The sequence below is a fragment of the Lutra lutra genome, chromosome 1 (assembly GCF_902655055.1).
Source record: "Lutra lutra chromosome 1, mLutLut1.2, whole genome shotgun sequence".
Taxonomy (NCBI): Eukaryota; Metazoa; Chordata; class Mammalia; order Carnivora; family Mustelidae; genus Lutra; species Lutra lutra.
Window position 1 is genome coordinate 155025466 of NC_062278.1, and position 12488 is coordinate 155037953.

Sequence of the window (12488 nt, forward strand, 5' to 3'; positions counted from 1 at the left end):
AGACACACAGAGACTGAACTATTAGCCACACAGTGACTCCAGCCTTCTGTTATGAAAGACACACGACCCCACCCAGTCCTTCCAAAGTTTCCATTGATTTGTGAGGGTGGGGGCTTCAGTGAGCATGATACAAGGGTATGAAGTTAAACTACAAGTAGCCTTGACAGACAGAGCCTTAACACAGAGAACCATAACTTGCTTTACTTGCTACCCCAGTCTTAAGCCCAGAGACCTGTCTCTAGTCCCCAAAGCAGAGGAACACTCAGTGGGCTCTCGTATGAAAATTTAATGCACATCTACTCGCTCCTCCAGCTCTCCCTTCAATCCCAGGGGTAGCTTTTTCCAAAGACTCCCTGAAATACCTCCTAGAGGGCAAGATTAGAGCCAAATCCAGAGAGCCTTCTGTCCCAGAGATTTCCCTCTAAATGTCAGAACTTGGAAGGAAAGCCCATTCCGACAGAACGACATAGTGGCCAGAAAAGCAGTCACAAGCATCTCGTCACCTTGGGTGCTCTCCAGCAGCTGGTTTCTAGAGCACTCCCAGTCCTCTCTGCACCAGACAGGGCTTCCTGGCACGGGGAGCTGAAGTAGCTTGCCTGGTCTGGGGCAGCCTCAGTTTCCCCATCTGCCCTGCCTGTGTCCGAAGAACTCTCAGACATGAAAGTTTGTATGGGCAGTTGTACCCTGAAAGGAGGCTTGGGGCAGGATTGGCTTTTGCCAAGGACAAAAGTGAGACACCCTGGACAGTCAGCCTCACCACCAAGCATGTCTCTCAGGTTCTTCCAGAATCTTCATAGCAGCCCAGGCTGGGGCGGACAGTGCAGCCAACACCAGAACCCTGTAGCATCTGGCCGCCTCCTCTGCTGCCTTGGGGCAGCAGGCTTGTGTGGGCTCATGGGAGCTGATTGTTGCATTTTCAGATATTTTGTAAGCCATGGTTAAAAATCAGATTTTATAAACTTACAATTCATTAAGTGATATTAAAACAAAATCAGAGGGTGCCTGGCCGGCTCAGTCAGAGGAGCATGCCACTATTGACCTCAGGATTGTGGGTTCAAGCCCCATGCTGGGTGTAGAGATTACTTTAAAAAATAAAATTAAAAACAAAATTCACTATTACCATCTATTATCATCTATGCCTCTGAGCTTGTTCATATGTGCTGTGTCTGTACAGTGTAGACTACAAAGCCCCACTCCTATGTGTCTCTTCCCACATCTGTGTTCAGTAACAGCTTGTTGGTAACTTGAAACTGACCATGGCGGGAGTGTTTACCCAGAGAAACTGGCAAACACAACAATCAGGGCTTTGTTTCTTCTGGAAAACTGTTTGTTGGCCACTTACCAACACACCACTGGCAAAAGGACCCCCCTTAAGTATGAGGGGAGGTGGGCATGCTTCAGGGCCATCCTGAGAGGCCACAGAGCAGAAGCCACAGGCTGCTCTGAGGTGCACAACAGAGGGGACCAGGTCAGGACGGGGGTCCACCTCTCTGTCGCTGACACCTGCTGTAGGACTGCATCGTTTTAGAATCTGGAATGAAGGTAGATCTGATAGGCAGACCTTCTTCAGTCCTCCTCAGTCGCCTAGCCAACTTCGAGAAACTTCTTAACCCACTCCGTGGCCTCCTTAGGGTGTGAGCTCAGCCAGCCTCCCCTCCGCCTCCAGCCCTGAACAAGGCCTTTTCCTGACCACACAGCTACGTGGACCCGGCCAAAGGGAGGGGCACGATGCTTGCTTCTCGTAGGAAGCTGTTGCCCGACCTCATCTGTCCAGACTAGAGCCCCTCGTAGCTCAACAGATGCAGGTTCACTGATTCTTACTCTTGTCTTTTCCTTCCAGGCAACATTTAAAGGCTGGATGGACATTATGTACGCAGCTGTGGACTCCAGAGGGGTAGGTAACCATGCTGGCCTCTCCCGCCAAGTCAGGCACCTGAGGCTCCGGAACGCTTGGCCACTAGCGCCTCAGTGCCCACACCCAAGAGCCCACCCCATAAGGGCCAGTGGCCTGTGTCAGCCTGCAGCTGAGCCTCTCTGGAAGGCCCAGGCCAGGCCCTGGGCAAAGTTGCATGATCTCCCAAGGAACCCCAAATCCTCAAATATCTTTCCAATTAACTTCACTGTAATTTACATGAATCTTAGTCTTACCCAAGAAGAGACCGGGTGGAAGGAATAAAGATGCAGATCAAGTTTCTTCTGTGTCCTTATACCCCACTCCGTCACAGTGTCAGCCCCCAGCCATCACTCTTCTGAACTCCGGCCCCGCCCACCCCGGCCCGCTCTGCACGTGCAGACACACAGACACGCAGCCCTGTGCTGGTGCCCTCGTTCCGGACACACCCTCTCTCCCAGGCAGCCCTGCCCCATTCCTTCCAGCCTGACCCCCATGTCTGGCTTCTCCCCCTCAGTATGAAGAGCAGCCCCAGTGGGAATACAACCTCTACATGTACATCTACTTCGTCATCTTCATTATCTTCGGGTCTTTCTTCACCCTGAACCTTTTCATCGGTGTCATCATCGACAACTTCAACCAACAGAAGAAAAAGATGCGTAGAGCACCTGCTCCCTGTGGGCCAGCAGGGGAGGGCTGAGTACCAGAGGACTGAGGAGCCATTCTGGCCCTGGCCCCATTCTGCCTTCCTGCTGGGGACAACCGGTCTTCCTCCTGTGCTGCTGGAGTGGGTGGGAGAGGGACGTGTCCTTGACGTAACAGCCCCCCCAACCCGTAAGAGTGGAAGGAGGGACGCCGTGCCTACCCTAGCCTACCTGACCCAGGAGGCTCCTGAGAGGAGCTGGGCTAAGGGTTGGGACTACTCACCCAGTCCACAATTGAGACAGTGGCCTGGGATCTCTCCAGCGCTACCAGCTAGGCAGAGAGAACATCCAGGGTGGCTGAGCTGGAAAGAGGAGAGGGTGGGGGATGGGGACTGGATTTGCACCTCCCAAAGTCAGAGAGGCCTCAGAGTAAAGGGAGACAGGGACCCTGCAAAAGCAGATTTGGGGAGGACTCTCTGGTGCAGGATAGGGACATACTCCTCTCCACCGGGAGAGGAAGTGAGGAGGAGGCTGGCCAAGGCACCCGAATCAAGGAGGCAAGATCCCTATATGCCCCATGCCAGAGCCCCCTGAGAACCCCAAAATGAGTCTGGTGCTGTCTCTCTGCACTTAGGGGGACAGGACATCTTCATGACCGAGGAGCAGAAGAAGTACTACAACGCCATGAAGAAGCTGGGCTCCAAGAAACCCCAGAAGCCCATCCCGAGGCCCCTGGTGAGCCAGCTTCTGATTCAGCAAGAGTGGAGGATTGGGCTGGGGGGGCCTGGAAAACCGCAAACCCCAGGACTACTGAATTTTCCAATGAAAGCCTAAGTGAGCTTGTCCAAATTGTCCACTTAGATTTGTCTATTTCCTTAATAGTAAAAATTCTTAAAGATGTACTTTTCAAATTCATTAATCAATAGGGTTTTTATAGGATGATATCACTGGAAGCAGTTTTACACTATAGAAAATGGATATCTGCAAAGTTTGGGAAAGTTGCTCCAAGAATGTATTAAGGAAAATAACACAGGATTTGACATCTTGTTTATCCTTTCTCTATGGTACCACAAACAGTTTGCCGATGTCAGGAGTGGGGTTTGGACCCAAAAGGCTAGAAAAAGTGCCAGGAAGACCACAAAGAAGACTTATCATGCATTTGATCTATTCAAAGAGACTGGGGAAGTGTTGAAAACAGGGCTGTGAAAAATCAATATTCTTTAAAATATGATATATGATATTTTCATATGAACATATGGGCATTTGGGCATTTTTAATCTAATGGTATTTAATGTAAAAGAATGAAAGAACATGAAACTGCTCCAAAATTTAATCCTCCCCCCCCAAAAAAATCAATCAACCAGGGCCATCGGTCAGTGGGTCAGTGCAGGGATGGAGGGGCTCTGTCAGGCATCTCAGACTCCTGGAGGAAGGGGGGAAGGCATGGGCAGCTGTTCCAACCAGGAGGGCCCCCTCCCACGGGAGTCCTTCTCCTCTGAGTGTGCCCTCTTCCCCTGCCAGAGAGTGAGAGCAAGACAGCCTCTGTCTGCCCACCCCCATTCACAGCCTCTTCCTTCAGGGGACGGACTTAGCCCGATTCCCCTGGCAGGTGGTGCCAGGAGGGACACTCAGTCCCCTGTGAGACTGAGTCCCTTGCCTGACCAAGCCATTCTTCAAAAAAGTGGGGGGGGGGGAGGGGATCAGTACTCAAAGTAATTAGGTGACATAACCCAAATCACTAGCTAGGAAATGACTGTACCAGGTTTTTAATCCAGTTCATCAGTTTTATCTAATTCCTACCCTTTCACCATGCTTTGTTTTATGTTAGGGGTGTGTGTGTGTTATTTATAGTTTTCTCTCTTTCCCCAGATAATCTGAGGTGGCTAACGATTAAAGACACTTAAATATAGTTAATTGAATAAACAGAATCAATTCCATAAAGGATGAAGAAAATTTGTTAACCTGAGGACCAATTACTAGGATTGAACTTTAAATTTGACCTTGAGCCATCAGACAGTGGATACAAAAAAGAAGCACAGTGAATGATGATGTGTTAGGGAAGGTCCGGATAGGAGAAATCTTTCCTGAAGGTTCAGAAAAGACTTCAGGGAAGAGAGAGCACGAGGGCTGGGTCTGGAAGCAGGAGAGCCAAACTGTTTCAGCCTCCTAACCTCCTCTCACCCCAACGGTCTCACCAGAGGGTGGAGAGGCAGAGTGGATGGTCTGGGCTGAGGGGCAGCAACAGGCCTATCTGAGGTCCCAGCTGAGCCCATCCTTTGCCCCTCCTTCCAGAACAAGTACCAGGGCTTCCTGTTCGACATTGTGACTAAGCAGGCCTTCGATGTCACCATCATGTTCCTCATCTGCTTGAACATGGTGACCATGATGGTGGAGACAGATGACCAGAGCCCCGAGAAGGTCAACATCTTGGCCAAGATCAACCTGCTCTTTGTAGCCATCTTCACAGGCGAGTGTATCATCAAGATGGCTGCCCTCCGTCACTATTACTTCACCAACAGCTGGAACATCTTTGACTTCGTGGTTGTCATCCTCTCCATAGTGGGTGGGTATGCAGGCCTTTCCTCCAGTCCTGTGTCTGTATTAATGCCAAGTGTACTAGACTCCTTTGTTGTTTTTGCTGCATTCCACACCTCTCCCTGTCACACACACACATGCACACACACCTCCACAGAGAACTTGTCTGGGAAGGCCTACTCAGGCCAGGGGAGCCATCCTGACAGAGGAGCCAGCACACCCTCCATGGGATGCTCTGTGAGAGCTTCAAGGATGAATCTAGGAAAGGTAGTAGGAGCTGGACAGGCTTCCCGGCCCTCCCAAGGGAAAGGTTAAAGGAAGAAGAGGCTTTCTTAGGGTGAGACGAGTCTCCAGGGATGGGAATAGGTAGCCCTCTAGGGTAGAACTGATGCCTGGAGATGGAAAATTCTAGAGTTTAGCCACAAAGATGTGTGCCAGACTCTTTCAGACATCAGCCGCCTTGTGCAATTGAACTTACAAAGTCTACCTTGAGGCAAGGAGATCATCCAACTAGGAACAGAAGAGATAGGATTCACACTCCGTCTGTTCAGGCTGCTATAACCAAACACCAGACTGGGTAACTCATAAACACCAGAAATTCCTTTCTCACAGTTCTGGGTGCTGAAGGTCCAAGATTAAGGCACCAGCATGGTCATGTCTTCTTGTGAGTGTCCTTCCCCTGGTTCATAACCAGCACCCTCTTGACTATGTCCTCACAAAGTGGAAGGGGCAAGGGAGCTCTCTGGGGTCTCTTTTATAAGGCACTGATCCCACTCATGAGGGCCCCAGCCTCATGACCATAGCACCTCCCAAAGGTCTCACCTCCTAATACCATCATCTTTGGGAGTTGGAATTTCAACATACGAATTTGGTAGGAGAGTCAACCATTCAAACCATAACACACGTCCAGTCTGTTTGACTTCAGGGTTCAAATCCTCTTTTATTTTTGTTATTTATGTATTTATTTATTGAGTGTATGAGAGAGCAGGGAGGTGGGAGGGGCAGAGAGAGGGGAGAGAGATTCTGAAGCAGACTTGCCACTCAGCGCAGAGCCCAACACGGGGCTCCATCTCACCACCCTGAGACCGTGACCTGAGCCAAAATCAAGAGTCGGATGCTTAGCCAACTGAGCCATCCAGGTGCCCCCCCCTTTTTAAATAGTGACCTTATTGAGATACAATTCATATAACTTAAGATTTACCCTTTTAAGTTTATGATTTAGTAGTTGCTAGTATACTCACAGAGTTGTGTGACCATCACTGCTACATCTCATCTTAGAATATTTCCCTTGCTGCCAACAGAGACTCTGCACCCTTCTAGCATTTTCCCTCTCTGCACCATTTTCCCTCTCCCCAGCCCCTGAAACCACTCATCTAAGATTTTGAGGGACTGCCAAACTGTTTTCGAAAGCAGGTGCCCCGTTCTACATTCCCACCCTCAATGTAGAAGGGTTCCAGTGACTCCACATCCACACCAACACTTGTTACTGTCTATAATTTCTTACCACAGCCACGCTGGCAGGTATGACATGATCATCTCGTTGAGGTTTTGGTGTGCATTTCCTTAATGACTAATGATACTGAGCATCTTTTCATGTGCTGATTGATACTTCCCATGGTGTGTCTTGGTCTATAACAGGAGAAATGTCTTAGAGACAGGTCTATTCAAATCCTTGGCTTATTTTTTTAATCAGCTTACTTATGTTTTTATTGTTGAATTGTAAGAGTTCTTTATATATTCTGGACACCAGTCCCTTATCTGATACACAATTTGCAAATATTCTTTCCCATTCTGTGGGTTGTCATGTCACTTTCTTGGTGGTTGTTTCTTGGAGCACAGAATTTTTGTTTTGATTAAGTCCCAGTTCATCAAAGTTATTTTTCCTTTTTGTCGCCTGTGCTCAGAGCCCAAACACTTGACCCCTCCCCCATGAAACTCTTCCATGGGGTGGCTGACTTTCCTCTTTCTGCTGCCCATGTACATACAGCCCATGCTTTTGGTGACCTCAAAGGAAAACGCAGGGACTGAGGCAGGGGATGCCATAGCTGTGGTGACAGAGAGATGATTAGAAGCTAGATGCAGGGTCAGGAAATGCTCTGGGAGGTCCCAAACAGGGGTGAGGGTGAGCATGCCGGGTGGGACTAGAGAGAAGCTTTAGAGAATGCAGGATGTCAGCAGCTGCAAGGAGCCAATGAGGGGTGGTTGTGGGGAGCTTTGAGAGAAAGTGCGGCATGTACCTCAGAAGCACCTATGGGTCCTGGTGCCTGGCCATACTGGAAGGGCTTGGCTAACAGCTCCACTTGGAGCCAGAGGGTCTGAGTCGAATCCCAGCATCTCACTGACGAGGTGACAGCTTAGGTCAGTTACCTCACTTCTCAGTTCCCTCTTCTGGAAAATGAGGACGATGGTATCCGCTTACCTCCTCGGGTGACCGGAAGGGCTAAATGGATGGATATAAAATGCTCAGCCCAGTGGCTTATTGACAGTAAACATGACACATGACAGCTGGTGACATGCTTACATGAGGAATCTAGAAAGGTCACTTGGGCCAATACAAAGAGTTTTTTTCACTCTTTCTCCTGTAACTTATATGCCTGCTTCTTGAAACTCCAAACCCAGAGTTGTCAATAGAGACCAAGGGGAAGCCCCGGAAGCTAGCAGGGCTGGGAGGATGACAGTAACGATGGCAGAAACGCTGAGTTGTGACAGGCATGGCGTAGTGAGGAACACGGACTTGTGGGCCAGTGCTTCTTGCCCTTCCATGAGCACATGAATCATCTGGGCTTATTAAAACGCAGTGGGACTGCGGGTGAAACTGAGAATTCAGTTTCTGATAATCAGCCCAGGAGATCCCAGGGCTGCTGGTCCTCAGACCACACTTTGAGTAATGAAGAGCTGAAAAGCCCGAGTTCTGATCCGAGCTAGGCCACCTTGAGGCCTCAGAACCCACGATCTAGAAGATGGGCCCAGTATGTCTTTACTGTGCAGGTGTTCTCAGAAGGCTAAGGGACCAGAGATCTGGGAAGGCACTTTGCAAAAGGTGTGGGTACTGTGCATCTTGTTTTCTGGATCATAAATGAGAAATGGAGCCCCAGAGAGATGGGAGGATACAGGGTCCTTGCACACCCCCATTGACCTGGTCCTCCTGAAGGGGCCTCCTCCCCTTAGCTCCTTGCCATACAGAGACCCATCCAGTGACACAGGGCGAGAGCGAGGACAGGTGGCCATGGTCTCTGTTTTTTCCCACAGGTACTGTGCTCTCAGACATCATCCAGAAGTACTTCTTCTCCCCAACACTCTTCCGAGTCATCCGCCTGGCCCGAATCGGTCGCATCCTCAGGCTGATCCGAGGGGCCAAGGGGATCCGCACGCTGCTCTTTGCCCTCATGATGTCCCTGCCTGCCCTCTTCAACATCGGGCTGCTGCTCTTCCTCGTCATGTTCATCTACTCCATCTTCGGCATGGCCAACTTTGCTTACGTCAAATGGGAGGCTGGCATCGACGACATGTTCAATTTCCAGACCTTCGCCAACAGCATGCTGTGCCTCTTCCAGATCACCACGTCAGCCGGCTGGGATGGCCTCCTCAGCCCTATCCTCAACACAGGACCCCCCTACTGTGACCCTAACCTGCCCAACAGCAACGGCTCCCGGGGCAACTGTGGGAGTCCGGCCGTAGGCATCCTCTTCTTTACCACATACATCATCATCTCCTTCCTCATCGTGGTAAACATGTACATCGCTATCATCCTGGAGAACTTCAGCGTGGCCACGGAGGAGAGCACCGAGCCTCTGAGCGAGGATGACTTCGACATGTTCTACGAGATCTGGGAGAAATTCGACCCGGAGGCCACCCAGTTCATCGAGTATTCGGCCCTGTCTGACTTTGCCGATGCCCTGTCTGAGCCGCTGCGCATCGCCAAGCCCAACCAGATAAACCTCATCAATATGGACCTGCCCATGGTGAGCGGGGACCGGATCCACTGCATGGACATCCTCTTTGCCTTCACCAAGAGGGTCCTGGGTGAGTCTGGGGAGATGGATGCCCTGAAGATCCAGATGGAGGAGAAGTTCATGGCGGCCAACCCATCCAAGATCTCCTACGAGCCCATCACCACCACGCTCCGGCGCAAGCACGAAGAGGTGTCGGCCACCATCATCCAGCGGGCCTTTCGGAGGCACCTGCTGCAGCGCTCCATGAAGCACGCCTCCTTCCTCTTCCGCCAGCAGGCAGGCAGCAGCGGCCTCTCTGATGAGGATGCCCCCGAGCAAGAGGGCCTCATCGCCTACATGATGAACGAGAACTTCTCCCAGCGCCTCGGCCCGCCCTCCAGCTCCTCCATCTCCTCCACGTCCTTCCCGCCCTCCTACGACAGCGTCACCAGGGCCACCAGTGATAACCCCCAGGTGCGGGTGTCCGACTACAGCCGCAGTGAGGATCTCGCGGACTTCCCCCCGTCCCCAGACAGGGACCGCGAGTCCATCGTGTGAGGGATACCCGGCGGGCCAGGATGCACCGGGGGGCAGCCTGTTGCTTCGCAGCTCACAGGACTGCGGCCACAAGCCAGCATCTGCTGGGCCTTCCTTGCTTCGGGCTCGGGGTGTGAGCGATGGGCCTCAGCCCCACGGCTCCACAAGGCAGAGTTCGGTGGCGCCCACGCGGACAGCCAGAAGCAGGTGGCCGAGCTGACCATCCGGGGTGGCCTGTCACTGGAGGCCCTGCCCACGCCGGTGGCCGGGGCCAGTCAGGCCACATCCTGGGGCTCTGAAAAGCTCTACCATCCCAGCTGCTGAGAAGAAACACGAAACTGAGACTGTAGATGTTGTGAATGGGCTTTCATAAATTTATTATATTTGATATTTTTTTACTTGAGCGAAGAACTAATGTTTTTTCCGTGGACATCAGCAGCAGTTCACACTGCCTTTTCTTAACTCCCAACGCGAGTGTCTGTGGAGCTGCCCGAACTCTGTTCTCAAAGCGAAAGTACAGCCCAGTGTGGCTCCCGCAGGCCCTCCTCACAGCCCCAGGGCCGGAAGGGGTTCCCCTGCTGCATGGACTGTGGCACCGGAGGCACTGAACCCCACCCCTCCCCCAGCGTCTGCACAGAGTCCACACACAGAGGCCTGACACGGGCCACACGCAGCCCAAGCTCCCCTCACACGAGCCGCAGGCAGAAGGGTTCTTGTCAGTGGGGTCTCACTCTGGCCTTCCCTTGTCCCCAGGGTCCTCTTTGCCCCCTGTGTTTTTATGCAGGCCATACTGGGGTCATTTCTACAAAAATACAAAGCCTCCAGAAGAGAGTAGCCGGGGTCCCAGGGCTGGTCCTGGGCGCTGACGTTGCCTTTTCTTCCCAGGAGAACCTGGCCTTCTGCGCGAGTATTAACATTAAAGGGAAGGGCACGAGGGAACCAGCCCCAAGCTTGGCCTGGCCCCCAGCTTGTCCTTGCTCCTGAACCTGGCAGACCCCGCTGCACAGGCCAGGAAGAGAAGTCTGAGCCCCGTGCCACGAGGGCTAAGAAGCTGAACAGCCCTCCACCGTGGGACCCCAGCGCATCTGAAGAAGGGAATCTGTTGTCATAACCGGAGCTCTCTTTCCAGACCTTTCTGCCTCTCACCATGTGTGCAGGTGGGGGGTGGGAGTGGGGGGGACTCCTGTGTGGTACCCAGCAACTCTCCAGACAGAGCAGGGAGGGCAGCGTGGGCCCTGTATCGGGAAGGAGCCTTGGGAGGGTCAGACACTTCCTTGCCCTGGGAGGGGAATGGACTGTGGGCAACCTTGGAAAAGGGAGCCGTGTGGCCCCAGAGCAGCCCCTCTGGGCTCACAGCCTGGGGTCCCGGAGGCACCAGCCACAGGACAACCTGGGGCAGGGTCCAGGCCCTCCACAGGTCTTGTGAGAAGGCCTTTTCAGGGAAAAATACTTTTTCTAGTCCAGTTACCCCCAGGGCTTCTTGAGCTGCTGACAATCCTATTTAGCATATGCAAATCTTTAAATGCAGAGACCTGTCACCCTGAGAGTGACAGTGTTGGCTGGCGGAGCCTGAGCAGGCAGGGGCTCAGCTGCCCGCCTGGTCCCAGCTCTCCAGCAGAGCCGCCACCCGCCTCTGGGCAGCCTTGGAAGCTGGAAACGCTGCTCCTCACCTACCTCGCGGGCTGGACGTTCGTGAGCTCGTGGCAGTGCCGAGGGGGCATTGCCGGCGAGTCAAGTATTACGTTTCTTTCTGTTGCCCCGAATTCCCTTGGTGGCCACCCTAGCCCCCGTCCCCCCACCCACCCCAGTGATTTCTCTTCTCCCGTGTTTCCCCTGAGTCCAGTGCGGGATGTGGTTTTGACAGTCCCAGACACACTTCTCCGAGTGGAAATCTTATTTTTGTAGCTCTCTGTGCTTTGCTCTCAAGGCTCGGAGCGGTGTGTGCCCCTCCCTGGCACTCGGTGCCCACTGCAGGGACGGGAACACAATTTGGGAGTGTAGGCCTGCTGGCCGCCCAGCTGGCCGGAAGGGGGCTGTGGTTTTGAGTGTGTGTGTGTGTGTGTGTGTGTGTGTGTGTGTGTGTGTGTGTGTAAGGCCTGGGAGCCCTGACACAGGTGCCCAGGGTTATGGCTGAAGCTGGGTAAGCTAGGCCTGACTCCTTAGCGTGGCTCTCATTTTCTTTTTCCCAGAATGGCACGATGACCAGTAAGAGGGAAGAGGGTAGAAAAAGGAGGGAGCATCAAGTGCCAGCTGTTGTCTGAGCTAATTGAGCACTTCTCACCAAACTCTGTGTATAAATAAGATACATATTTTTAAAACAAACCAATAAATGGCTTACATGACCTGGCCTGGGCTCTGTTCTTGTGATTTGACAAGGGCGGTGGCAGAGGACCACTGAGCCTAAGAGGAGATCTCCCCCTGAAACCAGCCAGGGGGACGGTGGTGGTGCAGGGACAGGGACAGGATAAGACCCCGAGAACCACGTGGGACTTCCCCTCATTTTCCCAGGAGAACAGGTGGGAGCGTGGCTGGTCCAGGAAAAGTGGGGGTACCCGGGGCCTGCCTTCCAGGAACCCTCATCTGGGGCACTGTGGAGGGCAAGGGCTGCCATTTGAGGCTTCCATAATGGAGAAGGCTGGGAAGAGTGAGACCACAGAGGACAGCCAGGTGGTCTGTGAGTTAACACAGGTGGACCTGTGGCACCTTCCTCTGGCTCCTCACTGCCACCCCAGTGCCCCAGCGCCCCACCAAAAGTGCTGCACAGCCAGCAGAGGCCTCCTTGTGGCTGGCTCTCTGTCCTATCTCATGGGTCTACTCCATGGTCTCTGACTCAGCAGACATCAGCCCCCTCTCGGGGTGTTGTCCAGGCTTTCCTCCAGGCTCTGGCATTGCCTCCTTCAGGGGACACATCCTCTGGGATTTGACTGACCCTGGGCCCCGCTTCCAGGA

The 12488-nt window shown here is 52.8% G+C and overlaps 1 protein-coding gene across 2 annotated transcripts in view; it reads left to right on the top strand.

Moving 5' to 3' along the window:
* SCN5A (sodium voltage-gated channel alpha subunit 5) overlaps nt 1-11885 on the top strand; it is a 95783-nt gene extending 83898 nt beyond the window's left edge. For both annotated transcript variants that reach the window (XM_047740309.1, XM_047740301.1), the window contains exons 24-28: nt 1841-1894; nt 2409-2546; nt 3166-3270; nt 4828-5098; nt 8320-11885. In XM_047740309.1, coding sequence (XP_047596265.1) covers nt 1841-1894; nt 2409-2546; nt 3166-3270; nt 4828-5098; nt 8320-9560 — 1809 coding nt within the window. In that variant the 3' untranslated portion in view covers nt 9561-11885. The remainder of the gene's footprint in view (nt 1-1840; nt 1895-2408; nt 2547-3165; nt 3271-4827; nt 5099-8319) is intronic.
* The last annotated feature ends 603 nt before the right edge of the window (nt 11886-12488 follow it).